Source organism: Blastomyces dermatitidis (assembly GCF_000003525.1).
Source record: "Blastomyces dermatitidis ER-3 genomic scaffold supercont1.6, whole genome shotgun sequence".
NCBI lineage: Eukaryota > Fungi > Ascomycota > Eurotiomycetes > Onygenales > Ajellomycetaceae > Blastomyces > Blastomyces dermatitidis.
In genome coordinates, this window is record NW_025544779.1 from 4,621,018 (window position 1) to 4,635,599 (window position 14,582).

The 14,582-nt window shown below is 46.6% G+C and overlaps 6 protein-coding genes across 7 annotated transcripts in view; 4 read left to right on the forward strand and 2 right to left on the reverse strand.

Moving 5' to 3' along the window:
- Positions 1-647, forward strand: part of BDCG_06420 (nucleolar GTP-binding protein) — a gene marked incomplete at both ends in the record, with an annotated part of 2,612 nt that extends 1,965 nt beyond the window's left edge. Inside the window, 2 exons of the mRNA XM_045422156.1 lie at positions 47-521; positions 606-647. Of these exons, the coding sequence (XP_045277860.1) occupies positions 47-521; positions 606-647 (517 nt within the window). The remainder of the gene's footprint in view (positions 1-46; positions 522-605) is intronic.
- Positions 648-1,231: 584 nt separating this feature from the next.
- Positions 1,232-1,933, forward strand: BDCG_06421 (phosphatidylglycerol/phosphatidylinositol transfer protein; the record flags this gene model as incomplete). The annotated part of the gene is made up of 3 exons (XM_045422157.1): positions 1,232-1,452; positions 1,557-1,773; positions 1,847-1,933. 3 exons carry the CDS (start codon positions 1,232-1,234, stop codon positions 1,931-1,933), a joined length of 525 nt encoding a protein of 174 aa, XP_045277861.1.
- An 839-nt stretch (positions 1,934-2,772) lies between these two features.
- Positions 2,773-4,564, reverse strand: BDCG_06423 (V-type proton ATPase subunit F). Its single transcript, XM_045422158.1, has 5 exons — positions 4,308-4,564; positions 4,204-4,238; positions 4,080-4,113; positions 3,779-3,916; positions 2,773-3,634 (listed from the first exon to the last, which is right to left on the reverse strand). The coding sequence occupies exons 1-5, from the start codon at positions 4,332-4,334 to the stop codon at positions 3,494-3,496; spliced, it is 375 nt and encodes a 124-aa protein (XP_045277862.1). The 5' UTR covers positions 4,335-4,564; the 3' UTR covers positions 2,773-3,493.
- Positions 4,565-4,756: 192 nt separating this feature from the next.
- BDCG_06424 (uncharacterized protein) lies at positions 4,757-6,237 on the forward strand (the record flags this gene model as incomplete). Its single annotated transcript, XM_045422159.1, has 2 exons — positions 4,757-5,014; positions 5,122-6,237. 2 exons carry the CDS (start codon positions 4,757-4,759, stop codon positions 6,235-6,237), a joined length of 1,374 nt encoding a protein of 457 aa, XP_045277863.1.
- Positions 6,238-6,853: 616 nt separating this feature from the next.
- BDCG_06425 (uncharacterized protein) lies at positions 6,854-9,631 on the forward strand (the record flags this gene model as incomplete). The annotated part of the gene is made up of 1 exon (XM_045422160.1): positions 6,854-9,631. One exon carries the CDS (start codon positions 6,854-6,856, stop codon positions 9,629-9,631), a length of 2,778 nt encoding a protein of 925 aa, XP_045277864.1.
- Positions 9,632-9,740: 109 nt separating this feature from the next.
- BDCG_06426 lies at positions 9,741-14,352 on the reverse strand. 2 transcript variants are annotated; one of them, XM_045422162.1, is made up of 5 exons: positions 13,877-14,352; positions 13,427-13,660; positions 12,412-13,247; positions 11,472-12,343; positions 9,741-11,403 (listed from the first exon to the last, which is right to left on the reverse strand). In XM_045422162.1, the coding sequence occupies exons 3-5, from the start codon at positions 13,233-13,235 to the stop codon at positions 11,198-11,200; spliced, it is 1,902 nt and encodes a 633-aa protein (XP_045281685.1). In that variant the 5' UTR covers positions 13,236-13,247; positions 13,427-13,660; positions 13,877-14,352; the 3' UTR covers positions 9,741-11,197. The 2 variants fall into 2 exon arrangements, with proteins under 2 accessions (XP_045281685.1, XP_045277865.1); XM_045422161.1 differs by having other exon boundaries at positions 12,412-13,253.
- Between the last annotated feature and the right edge of the window lie 230 nt (positions 14,353-14,582).

Genomic DNA, 14,582 nt, shown 5'->3' on the forward strand with positions numbered 1-14,582 from the left:
CGACGAGAGCGTTGAAGATGCAGAGGAGGCCGATATCCGCATGAAGGCAGAGCTCATCGCGAGAAACGACAGCTAATCCGCAACGAGTCCAAGATGCGCAAATCGCTCAAGAACCGCGCGTTAATCCCGCGCAGCGCAAGGCGCGCAAACTGTCTGAGATGCAATCACATCTAGAATCGATCGGGTACGATGCAACATCTGCAACCAGAAGTGCCCAGGGACAGACCCCATCTCAGGCACAGTCGCGTGGCCGGAGTGCTACACGAAACGAGAATACAGATACTGCAGATGCCATGGATATTGATGGTGATGGCAACAATGCACGCCAGGAGCTGCTCCAGCGCGCCAAGAGCCGGGCTCGCAGCCAGGTACCAGCCAACCGACGCGTTGACGGCATAACGGACATGAAGACTCGAAGCAAGGCGGATAAGATGGCCAAGCTAGCGCAGATAAAGATGAATCGGATGGCGAGACAGGGTGAGGCAGATCGACATACAACGGCTTCTTTGCCGAAACATTTGGTGAGTATTTTTACCCTTTCCCCTGGCTTCTTAATATATGGGAAACATATATGCTAACTGTTTATTTTTTTCCCCCTTTTGTAGTTCTCTGGGAAACGTGGCATGGGCAAGACTCAACGACGCTGAGTTTCTGGACTCTGGCGTTCAACGATGGCATGAAGGCCCGGTCTGGGAAATGGAGTTTACGGCTAATTTTTTTTATTTTTTATTTTATTTTTTATTTTTTTAATTTTCTATGTAGCCTTTCTGTTATTCAACTGTTGCCAGTTTATATCCAGGATTAGAGACCTTGCATATAATGTCCACAGCTATTATAGAGTGATTGGGGTTGAGGTACGGAGTCCAGAGTTGGGAAGTCGTTGATATCATGTGACCTGCAGCCGCGACGCCAAGCCATCTCCGCTTCCACAGCCGCAGCCTGCCGTCATCAAAATCCTTTCTCCTCTCTAGCTCTCTCACAACACACTCTTACACAGTATAACCTCCTCACTACTCATCTTCCTAATATCTCCATCCCTTATTATTAGCCACTATCGTAGACATCATACCCAACCCTCGTTCACTGATATTTGATATTCGAGATACCCCAGCATCTGCTGCTCCACTGCCCTCAGACCTTCCCCGTCATCCTTCGCCCACACCCTCTCCTTCTCCCTCTCTCCACACCTCCGATTCTATTCTTCTCCATTATCCATCCTACAGCTACCGTCATGCGTTTAACAACCACCCCATTATTCGTCCTCCTCTGGTCTTCTCTGGCCGTAGGGGCCCCGCCGTCCCTGCCATGGGTCGCAAACAATCAGGTCCCAATCAGCTTGGCAGGCAACGAATTGCGCGTCCCAGGAGATAACCCGTTGAACTTCTGCTTCCCGCCTGAAAACGATATCTTGACTATCAACTGGGTTGATTTGTCCCCAAATCCTCCTGTGCCGTATGTTATTCACCCGGTATCCTGAATCTGCAGAATATAAGATCTGTATGCCCCGCCTCTTGTTTACGAGATAATTGCTAACACTTTCCATTATTTTACTCCAGTGGCCAAACGCTCACCATTACCGCTTCTGGTACCTTCCACAAGCAGGTTGATGAGGGCTCGAAGGTTCAAATACAGGTGAAATACGGTCTAATTCGGCTGGTCAACCAAGAGGCCGATCTGTGCGATGAGATCAAAAATGTGGATTTGGAATGCCCGCTCGAGAAGGGAAATACGTCTTTTACGAAGAAGGTCGACTTGCCTAAGGAGATCCCACCTGTAAGTAAAATCTTAGTCCTTCACAATGCAACTGTGAGATATCGTGATGCCAACGGCTTTTGAAAATACACAGGGAAGGTACACTGTCCTCGCCGATGTGTACACCAATAAGAAGGAGCGGATAACATGCCTCCAGGCCGAAGTAACTTTCAGCTTATAAACAAACGGCGCGCCATTACCCTAGTCGGCACGCTTGTTTAGTCGTATCTGCTTCTTGCACACGGAGCTTCCCTCAGCATCCCTCACAACTACCCAAACCAATGCTCGAAATGCCTTCGTCCCTCCAAGGCGCAACTCCTCCTAGGTCCTTCTTACCTACAACACCCGCAAGTGCTATCAAGTTCCCGAGCCCACGATTCGACTACTCTCATTACTCCTTCGCCTACTTCCAGATGCTCTACTTTGCCATGGCGGTTCTTTTCTTTTTGCCCTCACTAACCATGTACTGTCTCACGCTCCCACAATGACTCTTTCATGAAACTCTTTATACAGAATCTTTTAAATGCTCCCTATACTGGTTCTCCGGCCCTTCTCTCCTTTCTCTCTGTAGAGAATTATTGGGAATGCGCCGATCCGTCCTCACGACTCGATGATGAAAGTATCCTCGACACCCAACTGTCTCTTGTATAACCTTTCGACGAGTAGAATAATTCCTGACCTCGTCTTAGCTCTCCAATTAATCCCTGGTATTGACTCGTTTCCTCGTTCGGGTTATTAGCGTCTTCAATTGCTTCTAGGGCCTGCTCCTTCCTTTCCGTTGCATCTTTATTGTCCCATCCTCGCGGTTATAATGGTTCGTTTTCTCCGCATCCCTTGCATTTTGATTACTACTTGTCATCATCGTTTTCCCGTGCAGTCAGCTATTTTTCATATCCCTATTGTTGCACTGGGCGTTCTGTAGCTTTCACTTAGTTAGATGTCTATATTACCAATTTCGAACTCACGGTTGCTACAAGTGTTCTCAAACCACACCTACCTCTCTAGTCTCAAGAGTATTTCGTTCAACCCACTTACATACTAATATAATACTCTCTATATATCAACCTAGCTATATATCTTTTCCCGCATCAATATTTGTTTTTCCAGAGATTGGCAGAAGGATCACGAATTGGCACCTCCCGCGTCCCGAGTCCTGAAGAAAGAGAGTGACATTAGGTGGTCATAATTTCGCGTTTAGATATGACAATAAGCGTTCGTAAAATCAAATAGATCTATATCTCCACCCCACCCAGCCCGGAACGAATCCTTACAAGTCTACTAAAGCAATATACGGGGTATAGTATAGCAGTTAGTTAAAAGAAGGCAAGATGATGGATGGCCCTTAAATCCCCGGGCCCCTCCTCCCTCCTTTCCCAATGCCGCGGACAGACACATATATGCATCTTACAAACGCCTCCTAATCATATTCAACTTCCCAGTCGCCTCCGGAATGTGGTATCATCATCATGATCAGAATCGTCATCACGACCATTGTGATGCAATGTCAACGCCAAAGCAGTCCAAAACGCCCCATCTCGCATACGTTTAAAAAGAACTCCTCAATCCAGGTTTCAGGCAAAGGGAAAAACGACGGGATATCTTCTTTCATTGCAATCAACCGCCCACCCGCGCTGCTTGCCCCCGAATCTTCACCTACACACACAACCAACCCACTTTCCGCAATCGTTGGGTTTATATCAAATACTGCGCGAATATACATGCATGTATATTTTTTTCCCCCTTACTCCCCAAATAGCCTCCTCACCCGGCGTAGAACACTGTCCTTGTCGGGATCGTACGGGTGGTCTTTACTCGGTATCTCTAGGACGGCGGGGAAAGCGTCCGTGAATGAGTCAACGCTGTTTCGAATGCGTTCCGCAATCTGCGTGCATGCCATGGTTTTTTTCTTTAGTATACTGCTAGGACCACTGTGGGAGTAGTTCTAGAGGGGAGTGGGTGCTCCCTCGTTTGTTTTGGGAGGGGAGGGGAGAGGATTGTGTTTAGAGATGGAAGGGGAAGCGATTACATGTTGATTAATTAGTAACACGCCGATATCCTTGCGTTCTTCTGTGAAATTGTGAAAGGCTTTTTCGATGGCGGAGGTTTCTGTCTTTGCGTCGACGACGAGGAAGTTTCGTTGTGAGTCCGGTGGGTCTGTTACGTGCTGTTGTTTGTTTTTGGTGATGGTCAACTTTTAGGGCACAGCTCTGCGGTGAACGGGGAGAGGGGGACCGGAAGGGTTACTGAGATCCTGCAGAGGAGCCTTTGTGTGTTTTTTTGATCTTGGTGTGTGAAAGTCAAATAAAAAGTTCTTTTCATTTACTTACGCCGATTCCTGCTAGTAGAAGGCCGGTGACAGAGCTATGAGACGGTAGAAGAGGGGGAGATGGTTAGATACATTGATCAGGGCGCAAATAGGGGAGGTTTTGCCGGGATTACATTGGGACATACTCTTCATCACCTATGACGGCCAGAAATTGACGGTCCTAGTAGAGATATTGGCGTTAGAATATATTAATTGAGGGATATAGCGGGAGGGGAGGTGAAATGCGGACCTTGTATGTGCTTTGGGGGGCCGCCATGATTTTAGTACTTCGCTCAGGTTGAAGGTGCCTGGGGTGACGAGACAAGAGGCCGCACAAAAATATTTTATGTTGATATCGCGGGTATAATATAGCGCTCTACGCACACATGTAAAAGCCACGTAGATTAGTTATTCAGGAGCTGACTGGCCTCTTGATGTAGAGAGAGAGCAAGTTGCTGATAGAAATCAGGTGGAAGCTCGAGCGTGAGGTTATGCGGCTTATGTAACTAACTAATTCACTCGTTGCACTCAACCAGCAAACCAGAAGGTTCAAATCACAACAAAACAAAACAAAAAACATCCAACCGCCGCTCAACGCCGCCAACGACGACAATGCCAACCTGTTGAGCTGAAGATAACAAGCATTTGTTTGCCTCGTTATCTCCTCTTCCAGGCTCGTTGCTAAGCATCTCGCCCATTATGCCGCCGCTCATCCGGCGCCGACCACTTTCGGAACGGATAAAGTCATACTTGAATCCCCTCGATTTCCTGCTATGGCTATCAGAGGAGCTTGGTTCGAGTGATTGGGAACAATGGGAAAAGGAGTGGGCGATCCCCTTTGGAATTGGGTTAAATGTGGTGTTCCTCATAGCACGTGCGAATAGCTGTACCAACAGCAGCAGGATTGAGGACGACGTCTTTGGAGATGTTGTAGAGACGAGTTTGTTGAGCTGGTTTGTACGTTGATTGATGGACATATCCTCTTGTCGCTAATGAACCATTTTACGGGAGGTCAGCAATCCAGAGACTTGTGGACTAATGTGAGCTGTAATCGCAATTAATAGGCTTCTTTCCTTGTTCACTTGTTAGCCTTCGCATCGATTTTCAACGCGTTCTACACCTTCTGGCGCAAACGCCATTATCGACTGTTCGAAGCACCAATTGACAATGTTCCGGCGACCCCTTCCGCACACCGAGTCCCAGTGAATTCGTCACCCATGGTTTCGTCGCCAATGCGATTTTTCTCTAGTGTGTTGTCCGTCGGGTCGGCGGAAGCAAGGTCACACCCAAACGCGCAACGGGATGTTTGGGAGTTAGGCATGTGGGATCCTCATCCGCTGTCATTGAGGCTATTATGCCTTTTCAGCCCAGGGCATGTCGTTATATACTGGCTCTTCCTCCCCACCTCCGCAATAGATCCGCGACCTAGCGTTACTATTGTAACGACTCTATTTCTTGCAACCCTACTAACAGTTCAAATGTCAATGCTATCATCCTCCTTCTCTCAACAATTGAAAGACTCGATGTTGGTTCATAAAGAAGTTCTCAATGAATACGATACCAAATTTGTCCATCCCCGAACACAGCCTATGATGCGCAGCGTGGCAACCCAACATTCGGAAGAAATGTCATACAACGCCAATTTTGATGAGGCGTATAATACTGTGAACACCTATACTCCAGCAATACGTAGGGGCTTCAAAATTAGCCCCAACCCCAATTACGTCAGTCACATAGACCCGGCAGGCGCTCTGGAAAAATACTGCCAACCCCCTCGATCTTCCACTTCAACTCCCCGTGTATCATCTACTAACGCCGACTTTTCTACCCCTACTTACGGCGTAGATGCATCATCCCCACTCCACTCCCGTAGTTCAGCCATTCGACAGCCTCAGTTTAGATCCGTGTCTTCTACGGCTGATGGTGGGAGCCTGGGGGTATATTCTCACGCGGCATCCCCTCTTAGAAAGGCAACATCGACCCATTTCGACCACAGAAGCGGATATCGTGGCGATGAACTTGACACTAGAGATCGACTTCATAGCCCAGTAAAACTCCCATCGAGCCCGCTAAAGAGGTCAAGCGTCCCTGGCGGAATAGGAAGTCCTGGACCTTCTCAGAAGTGGACCCATCTCACTAACGCAGGCCGCGGGATAAGACGTGACAGCGGACGGTTCTGAGAAGAGGAGTTACCTTATTTTGAAGAAACAAAAATTTCCATTTGGTTTATATATATGTATGCAAAGTGCTGTGTTTTCCGGGGACTTACATTTTCTCGGATTCATTACTTTAGTTATTTATATCGCGAGCGTGTTTCATCTGGATAAGTCGAGTCTTGGTAGCATTTTTGGCGCATTCCGGTGTATATTCCATTGTTTACTTTTTCACCCCGCCCTTTGGCTTTCTCCTTCATATACCCGCGTTAATGTGTCATGCGGTTCAAGTTGAGGTGTACCATTTTGAGCTCCAAACTAAATATGGAGAGACATCTCCCACGAGATAACTCTCTGAGTGGCGATCGCTTTCTCAAAGGGAAGGAACGCCTTTTGCAACACCGCGCCTTCTAATATTGGACTCTGGTCGTCTGCTAATCGCACCTTCCCCGGGAACGGTTCTTCCCGGCGTAAATTGTCAACGCCATCTTCGTTTTATATAGAACCTCAATCAATACCCGCACCAGTGGCTGTATACACATATCCGCTCGTTTATTTATTCCTGGCGTGGGATTCTAGGTTGCAAGCAACCCAATGCCGAAGTATCCTTAAAATAACAATCCAGGCAGTTTAGCATGCCACGATGCCGCGCGTTGTTTCTGGAAACCAATCAAGTTCTATTGCTTCCACTAAGCCAACTCTTCTTAGTCGTCGCGAAGACGGCGTTCGAAGGAAGGACCAGCGATCCTCCTCGTGGTCCGCTTGGATCCCCCCTCCGCTACTTGGACAACCTGATAACAAGTCTTCTCGGGTCAGATCCAGCAGTTTAGGACAACGAGGCAGTCCAGATATTGCACCAACATCCGGACAGAAAGCGCTAGCAGAGAAAAGAGGTGGTTTTCGAAAATGGGGCAAGAGAAAGGACAAAAAGTCTGTCACTTTTGAAGAGGATGTAGCGGTGAACCTTCAGGATTGTGATAGCGCATCCGGAACGGTACGAAGGCAGAAACTGTCCACGGTTGGTTCGGTATCTGGTATCTTTTCTCGAACAACACGAGACGAGGAGCAGAATCGTGCGCCGGATCCAGTCAGTAGACTCGATTTCGCCAACCGTTCCGGCCCTGTTCCAGGAAGTTGGGTCGGACGACATGCTCCTAGTCAAGAAGGGACTCATCATGAAGGGGCGGATCGTGAATACTGGTTGAGTCTTCGACGCCAAATCGAAGAGAGCGCGAAATTGCAGGACGAACTGCATAAACGCCAAGCTACCAAAAGCGGAAAAAAAGAAAGAACCAATCGCAAGCATCAGCGTACGGTGAGTCGCGATGATCAGCTGATTGCCCGTGGTGCCAATCCCCGAACTGGTGTAGTAAGTCCCAGCATCATGAGTGGTGGTAGCGACTCTAGTTTCCGTGACTCCCGGGAGGAGAATGCCACTCTTCAGAAGTGGCGTCTGAAGGGCAACGAGTGGATAAGCTTGGACAAGAACGAAAAGTCTCCATTTCCCTCGCCATCTGGAAATGAAATTGCACAAGCCGAATTCCCTGGTTTGCAGAGAAGCAAGACCGAGTCTGTTGGATTGATCACTTCTGCTCCCCCGACAGAGTTTGCACCAAATTCGATCAACCCGGAAGACAAGTTTGTTGTCAACATGCCCTCCGCAAGAGAGCCATCGCCGCTGACAATGACTGCCCAGCAAATTGTGGACTTCCAGAAGACTCTCGAACGCGTTCATCATGAAGGTGAACAAATGCTGGATCCGGACACCCTTCCAACACCCAGATCCGTTACCCCTACAGGGATTAGCACCCCTCCCAGGCGACTTACGAAAAATTTTAAGGAGAAAATTATAGGACGAAAAAGGGACGCTAAGTCTCCATCACCATCCCTTGCTTTTGTAGAACCTCCGGCCCAGGGCTATGTCATCCACGCCGCTATAACTAGTCCCAACAAGCCTGTTCCTGACATCAAAGTGACGTCCTCTTCTGGCGATCCTGAGTACGTCAAATTATGTAACGAGGAGATGGGTCAGGGGCAGCCCACATCTCATGCACATGCTTGTGGCATGAACGGAGGTCCTTTTTTAGGCCAAAGCGGGGGCCATGGAGAGAAATGCACTCAGATCTCTTGGCCCCGAACAGCGCCCCGTCTCCATTGCCTTTCGCCTCAGTCGATGAACGCCCGCAAATTCCTAACCCAGAAGCAAGCCTTCCAAGCAAACCTGATAAGCCGCACAGCATGCGAGGAAGAATTGGCAGAGAGAAGTCAAGTATATTACCCTCTGACAATGGCGCAAATTTTACACGATCACAATCTCAGTGGGCTCCTCAGAAAAAGTCCAGGAGGCTCTATGAAAGGAGGGTCCGTGGCCGTCGATCCAGTTCTGGATTGCAGCCAGCTACACAAATTGCCAGAACAGGAAAATCTATCCACTATCATTACCACTACGACACCCACGTCCACAAGCACTACATCTATGACTCTCCCACTAGCAATGGATCAACGCCCATTAAACCACGATATCAATCCCGACACCGATTTCAACGCCAATTCAAGCACCATTCCCGGAAAGACAGGCCTTTGTCACTATGGAACATGTTGCAATCATCAGCAATGCCCCTGCTTGTCCGAAACTTCGGGCAACAGCGTTCTTGCCATCGAGGGACGAGCAGAGCAAAATATCAATCGCGGCATCAGAGAAATCCCACTAAATCTCAGCCGAAATATGCATGGGAGCACCCATATATCAGGACTAAACGACCCTAGTAATTTACCCTTCACTGAATATTGTGCCCCTTATATACAGAACGGATATTTCAACCCCGCTAAGAAAATTCACAGCGCCCAGAGGTCTCTGGTTAGCACTGGCTTGGGTCCTTCGCCCATGTATGTGAACATGGTTCCGGTCATGAATAAGGGCGCCGTATTCCAAGAGGATGCTGTGAAGAGGGTAGTACGATCAGACTCTGGAAGTGTAAATTCCCTAATGAGTGGACACTTTCGACCCAACACCCAAAGTGACAATGGCCGAGATATCGAGGATCGAAAAAAAGATAATTTACTCAACAATCAAAATAATTCCACACCTGCTGTCCAATTCCTCCATTATATTGTTCGTGAGCGCCATACTTTCAATTTCCTGCGCCTGATAGCCGTCCAGTTCCTCGCCATGGCTCTGCACTGTCTCAGAGTCACCTTTAGCATTTGCGATTTCTGTCACAAGTTCTCGAAAACGGGTGTTCTTCCACGCGCACCTCGGAGCTTCCACGATCTCGGGATCTTGATTTTAGACACTGGGCGAGCATGCATTTACTTTGCTGTATTGGTTGTTGCATGCACCTTTTTGGCAAGAGGGTTGGGCTTTCTGGCTACGGTCGCTTCATGGCTAGTTTGGGCCCTAAAACTTTTGACTTTGGCGTAAATCAAAAGTAAAATTTTGTATCAATGAGATGGGGGAGTCAGTCATGGGATATTTGCCTCTGTTTTGCTGAACATTAGTTACTATTCCGTTATATCTTTCCGCTAGAGCCACCCCCCCCCCCCCCCCCCCCCCCCCCAGGTCCCTGAGATGGACAAGGGGTCCCGGACGGATATCACGACGCGCCTTTGTGATTATTTTTATCGAGATTGGTCTACCTAACTAACGACCTGATAGGAACGTAGAATTCCATTGTATTATCTCTCTCTTGAGAATAGTCATAGTCATTTTCTCCCACCTAGTAGCTTGGTAGTCAACAGTGTGCATTTGTTCGAAAGACACGATAGCCCGATAGAAACGCATAGGATTCAGTTCATGTCGATACATTCGTAGACACGAAGACTCCTCGCGCAGTAGAAATTGCAACTTTTACATATGTATTTATTTACCTTGGACTGCTTGTCTGATTTTGATAGAATGCTGCATGCTCTATCTCATCAACCCACTTCCGTCTTCTTCTTTCTCCTTGAAAGCACAATAATGACCTTCTCCCTTCTCTCCCTCGACTAAAATGAAACGTTTAGGCTAGTTGGCACTTTTATATTCAAATCGACCTCCGTAAACAGGGAAAAACAGAGAGTCAGAATTTGTGAACGTCACAAAAGGGAGGGGGATGGTCTAAGAGGCGGGCCCAAAACTTCATTCGACAGAAATTTGAGCCGAACCTAGTAAAAGGGGAAAACCGGGAATGTGTGATAATAAATATGACAAATGAAGGAAATAGAAAAAAGTGAAAAAAAAAGAAAAAAAGTGAAAAGAGAGAAAAAAGATGAGAAAAGACTGGCCCGCATTCGGAATTTGTTTTTTTTTTCTTTTTTCGTTTTTTATTTTTTTTAAAAAGATATTATTTTCTTTTTCTTATCTAATTTCCCAAATGTGTTGAATACATATTTCCAGGCAAATACAGTAGATTAAGTAATTTTTTACCTGATCGTTGTAATTTGCCATACAGCTTCGTTGCGGTCATCATAGTCATTTTTTTCATTTTTCTTTTTGTTTGTGTATCCCATGTCCATTCATCCCTTGGTTTTCGTCCTGCTTTTCTGGGTATTGTTGAAAATAAAAGAGTAAAGAAAAGAAAGAAAAGAAATTAAGGAAAAGAAATTAAGGAAAAGAAATAAAGAATCATGAAGGAAACAAGGTTCTCCAGTGTTAAAATGCTGTGATTTGCATGCTTGGTTTTTATCTCTATATGGTGTTGAATGTCATGTTGAAAATAGTGGTCATGTATTGCGCTCGTATATGTATGAGAATGGCGGCGGAGGTTGAAGTACGTGCGGGGAGTAGGAGCCGCGCGAGAAGTGCGCGCTTATGTTGAATTATTCTTAAGGAGAAATTGGAAGAGAGATATGTTGATCGAGAATTATTTATGGAATGGCGCTTAGGTATAGAGGGTTATGGGAAAATCGTGAGATCATGTAGTGCGCTTGTTGAATCGCGAGTCCATGATGGGGTGCTGCCGATATCATTCGGCATTGAAGAGATGGATAGGTGGGAAATAACGGAAGATTAGTTGGAGTTACGCTCTTCCATCGACTTGGTTGCTTCCGTACAACTGTCGTTGACCTCTGTTTGAGGAAGCTGGCCATTTTGTTGGGCAATATCAACAGACTCGGCCGCTAGGGCGATGGGTTCTATTTCCGTATCCAAGTTTTCGACTTTGAGGTCCTTGAACAGGTTGAAGATGTCATGCGTTTTGTGGAAATCGTTGTTCACTTAGCCAACAGGTATTAGTAAAATTATGTTCCGAACCTTCAACGAGTATTTATTTAGAATGCCTTACCAATATTGACCAAATACCAAGTGTCCATCACTTGTTCAATGAGGCGTCTGCTGAGGCTCGATGGGGCGTGGCACTTGGCCCAGTCGTCTCCGAGTCGATACGCTTCATCCTTCCAGGCCAAGAAGCTGATTGTTTCAACAATGGTTGGTTGGATAATCTCTTTGGAAGCGAATATTCCCCACGTAACTGCATTTGGACTGTCGGTCGTGTTCGTCTTCAATTCACCCTTTTTATTGACACAGTAATATGTGAGGTCAGAATTTTGTTCAATGCGGCTAATAACATCATCGATCATTGTGGGAGAAATAAGGAGTTCCAAGTATGCCTTCTGATAGACATATCCGTTTTTCGGACCCCATCCATAGATTGGGTGAGAAGAGGGCATGCCATCAATCGCAGGTTGGGAGTTAATAGTCAGGAAACCCTTTCGATTCAGGTCGAGCAAATCTGATTTGATGATTTCTGTTTCCTCTGTAACAGCGCCCTCGCTCCATGGAAGTCTATCAAGGCTTCCATTCAAGAAACGTATGAAAATCTCAGATAGCTCCTTTAGTGACTTTGGCTCTCCCCAAAGTTTGATATTTTGCTCGTTGGTTCCTTTCAAGCCAATGCCATAAGTATCGAGCTCTCCAAAAGCAGGGGACCGAGAGTCAGTCCAGCGACCATTTGGATATTCATCCCATGTCTGCGTACGAGCCACGTATGATTGATGTCGGTGCCTCCAAAAGATTGGTCGCACATCTTCTTCCCTTCGGCCAAGTCCAAGTGACTGTCGCCACGGAAGTGGCTTCTGCAGGGGAGTTTTATGGGAGGGTATCAATCCTAGTTCGTCCAGAATCATTTTGGTCGCTTGTTGCAAATTCATCGTGTAGCTATGGGCTTGAGGTTAATATGTGAGTGACCATATTATGATTAAGATTAGGAAAACAGAAAAACTTACAAATGCAGGTGATAGATTCCAGAGGCGAGTATTTTCTTGCACATATCAGCCACAAGAGATTTGCCCAAATTCCTCACGGCTGCATCGTCATTCTTCACAGGTTCCAATGCTTCCAACCAGTCGGGAGGGATTCGAATTTTAGTCCAGTTGGATCTTCTAATAAACGCAGCGTACGTGTGAATGGGCATTATACCGGGTATAATTGGTACCGTGATCCCCTTTTGGCGACATTTTTCGACCCAGGTCAAGAAGTTATCGACATCGTAGAACATCTGCGTAATAATAAACGTACCTCCCGCATCAACCTTTTCTTTCAGATGTTCCATAAGGAGTTCTGGGTCATCTTGATCATCGCAGCCTTCGGGATACCCAGCAACTCCAATATCAAAATGGTTCCCATATTTATCACGAATATATTTGACCAAATCTTTAGCGTAACGGAACCCGCCCTCCGTAGCTTCCCATTTCTCTTTTTCTCGGGGAGGATCACCACGCAAAGCCAAAATGTTCGTGCACCCTGCCTTGAACGCACTCTGAAGAGCAGTGTCCACTTTCTCGCGGGGCATGTCCGTGCAAGTGAGGTGCATACAAGTTTCCAGGCCATAGACCGATTGCGCCACATTCACCATCTCACAAGTCAACTCTGACAGCCGCCCTCCCGCACCCCATGTGATATCAATAAAGGATGGTCCATATCCATGCATACGGTCCATCCGATCGTAAAGATTCTGAACACCTTGCGCCGTTTTCGGGGGGAAAAATTCGAAGGAAATGCCGGGCCGCCCTGTGGCCTCCGCATGAGCCAACTTGTCCTTAATATGCATATTGATGTTGTCCTAGAGCTGAGAAACTAACGGGTAAGCATTGCACGCGGAAATCGCTATGAGGAAGAGGCATGTTCGCGCAAATGGTCTGAACCGCTCGCTAGGGAGATAGGTAGGACATTTAAACCGGAGAAGAAGTAGGAGACTCTTCTCTTTCCTCAACCATAACTGTGGATAGGAGATATACTAACCTGTGAAGCCCTCACAAAATAAAATTAAACACAGTATCTTCAAACCAAATTTCTGCAAGATTGATAAACCCGCAACCAAAAGAAACACAAACCCACTGCCCAGCGCTATCTTATTCTTCCACCTCTCTCCTTTATCTTCTATTCCAACCCTAACACTTCAACCAAGGTATCGTTTCCGAGCCCACCGGTCCGCTAGCTCCCGCAACATGTACGGCTGATTAGAACTAGAACTATCTGTTACGTTGGCGGAACAGCGTTCGTTAACAAGATATCTTGCAATGAAAAATCCAATAGAACAATAGGCTGGACAGAGAAGGAATTGGGGGAAACGGAAGGAAGAAGTGCAATGTTGATGTGGCTGTGGCTTGCAATTGATAGATACCAAGGCGGGATCGGAATAATGAAAATAAGAAATTGACTAAGAGGTAGGCTGGACCCGTGGATGCTCACCTGTTTTATTTCCCTCCTTGATTATGATTAAGGCGATATAGGGCGACACCCTCGAAGAGCTTGTTAAACGCCGACAAAAGGTTGTGCAACAAGGGGGTAGAGCAGAAAGAATCGACGATGTTTGGCGAGATGAGATGGTAAGGCGTGGGATGTGGAAGTAGCCGAAACTAGGACGTCGGATTAGAGTTTTGGCCTAGTCCGTTTCTGGATGGTGCAGTGGGGGGCTCCTATGTAAGCTTGGCCGGCGTCTTGTTTATTTGTTTTGTTTGCATATTTATGTGTTTCAAACGAAGAATAATATGTATTGTCTGGTGGTTCCAACAAGGTTGCGTCCCAAGCTCCCCTATATTTATAGATCAATTCCCAGGATGTGGACCCAAATTACCCTTGGTCACCCCTTAGATGACTGTCGCCAGAAAGAGGAAAAGTCAACCAATTGAGAGCTGTCATCATTTGGTAATGGTCCTGGCCATCTGAGAAGCAAGTTAGGCCTTGAAAATTAGCTGAAACACATGTGAAGTCTAATCTTGAAGACATTCAACATATTAGCTTCGTCTATCTTCTCATATATGGAAAGCAGAACATTCCCTCAAAATAATAAGACACAGGACATCACTTCTTTTAGCTTTTCCATAAAAAAGATTGAAAAATCTTGTTAAATTAATCATTATTTTTATCCCCATTCATTGCTTTTCAGAGGTACTGT

Bases quoted from the DNA above. Each gene is read 5' to 3' on its own strand.
- BDCG_06426 (XM_045422162.1), bottom strand. From the start codon at position 13,235: ATGCATATTAAGGACAAGTTGGCTCATGCGGAGGCCACAGGGCGGCCC. The intron at 12,344-12,411 runs GTAAGTTTTTCT...TCAAGCCCATAG, and splicing joins GGAATCTATCACCTGCATTT to CTACACGATGAATTTGCAAC. The intron at 11,404-11,471 runs GTAAGGCATTCT...CTGTTGGCTAAG, and splicing joins TTGGTATTTGGTCAATATTG to TGAACAACGATTTCCACAAA.
- BDCG_06423 (XM_045422158.1), bottom strand. From the start codon at position 4,334: ATGGCGGCCCCCCAAAGCACATACAAG. The intron at 4,239-4,307 runs GTCCGCATTTCA...TATCTCTACTAG, and splicing joins CCCCCCAAAGCACATACAAG to GACCGTCAATTTCTGGCCGT. The intron at 4,114-4,203 runs GTATGTCCCAAT...ACCGTCTCATAG, and splicing joins GCCGTCATAGGTGATGAAGA to CTCTGTCACCGGCCTTCTAC.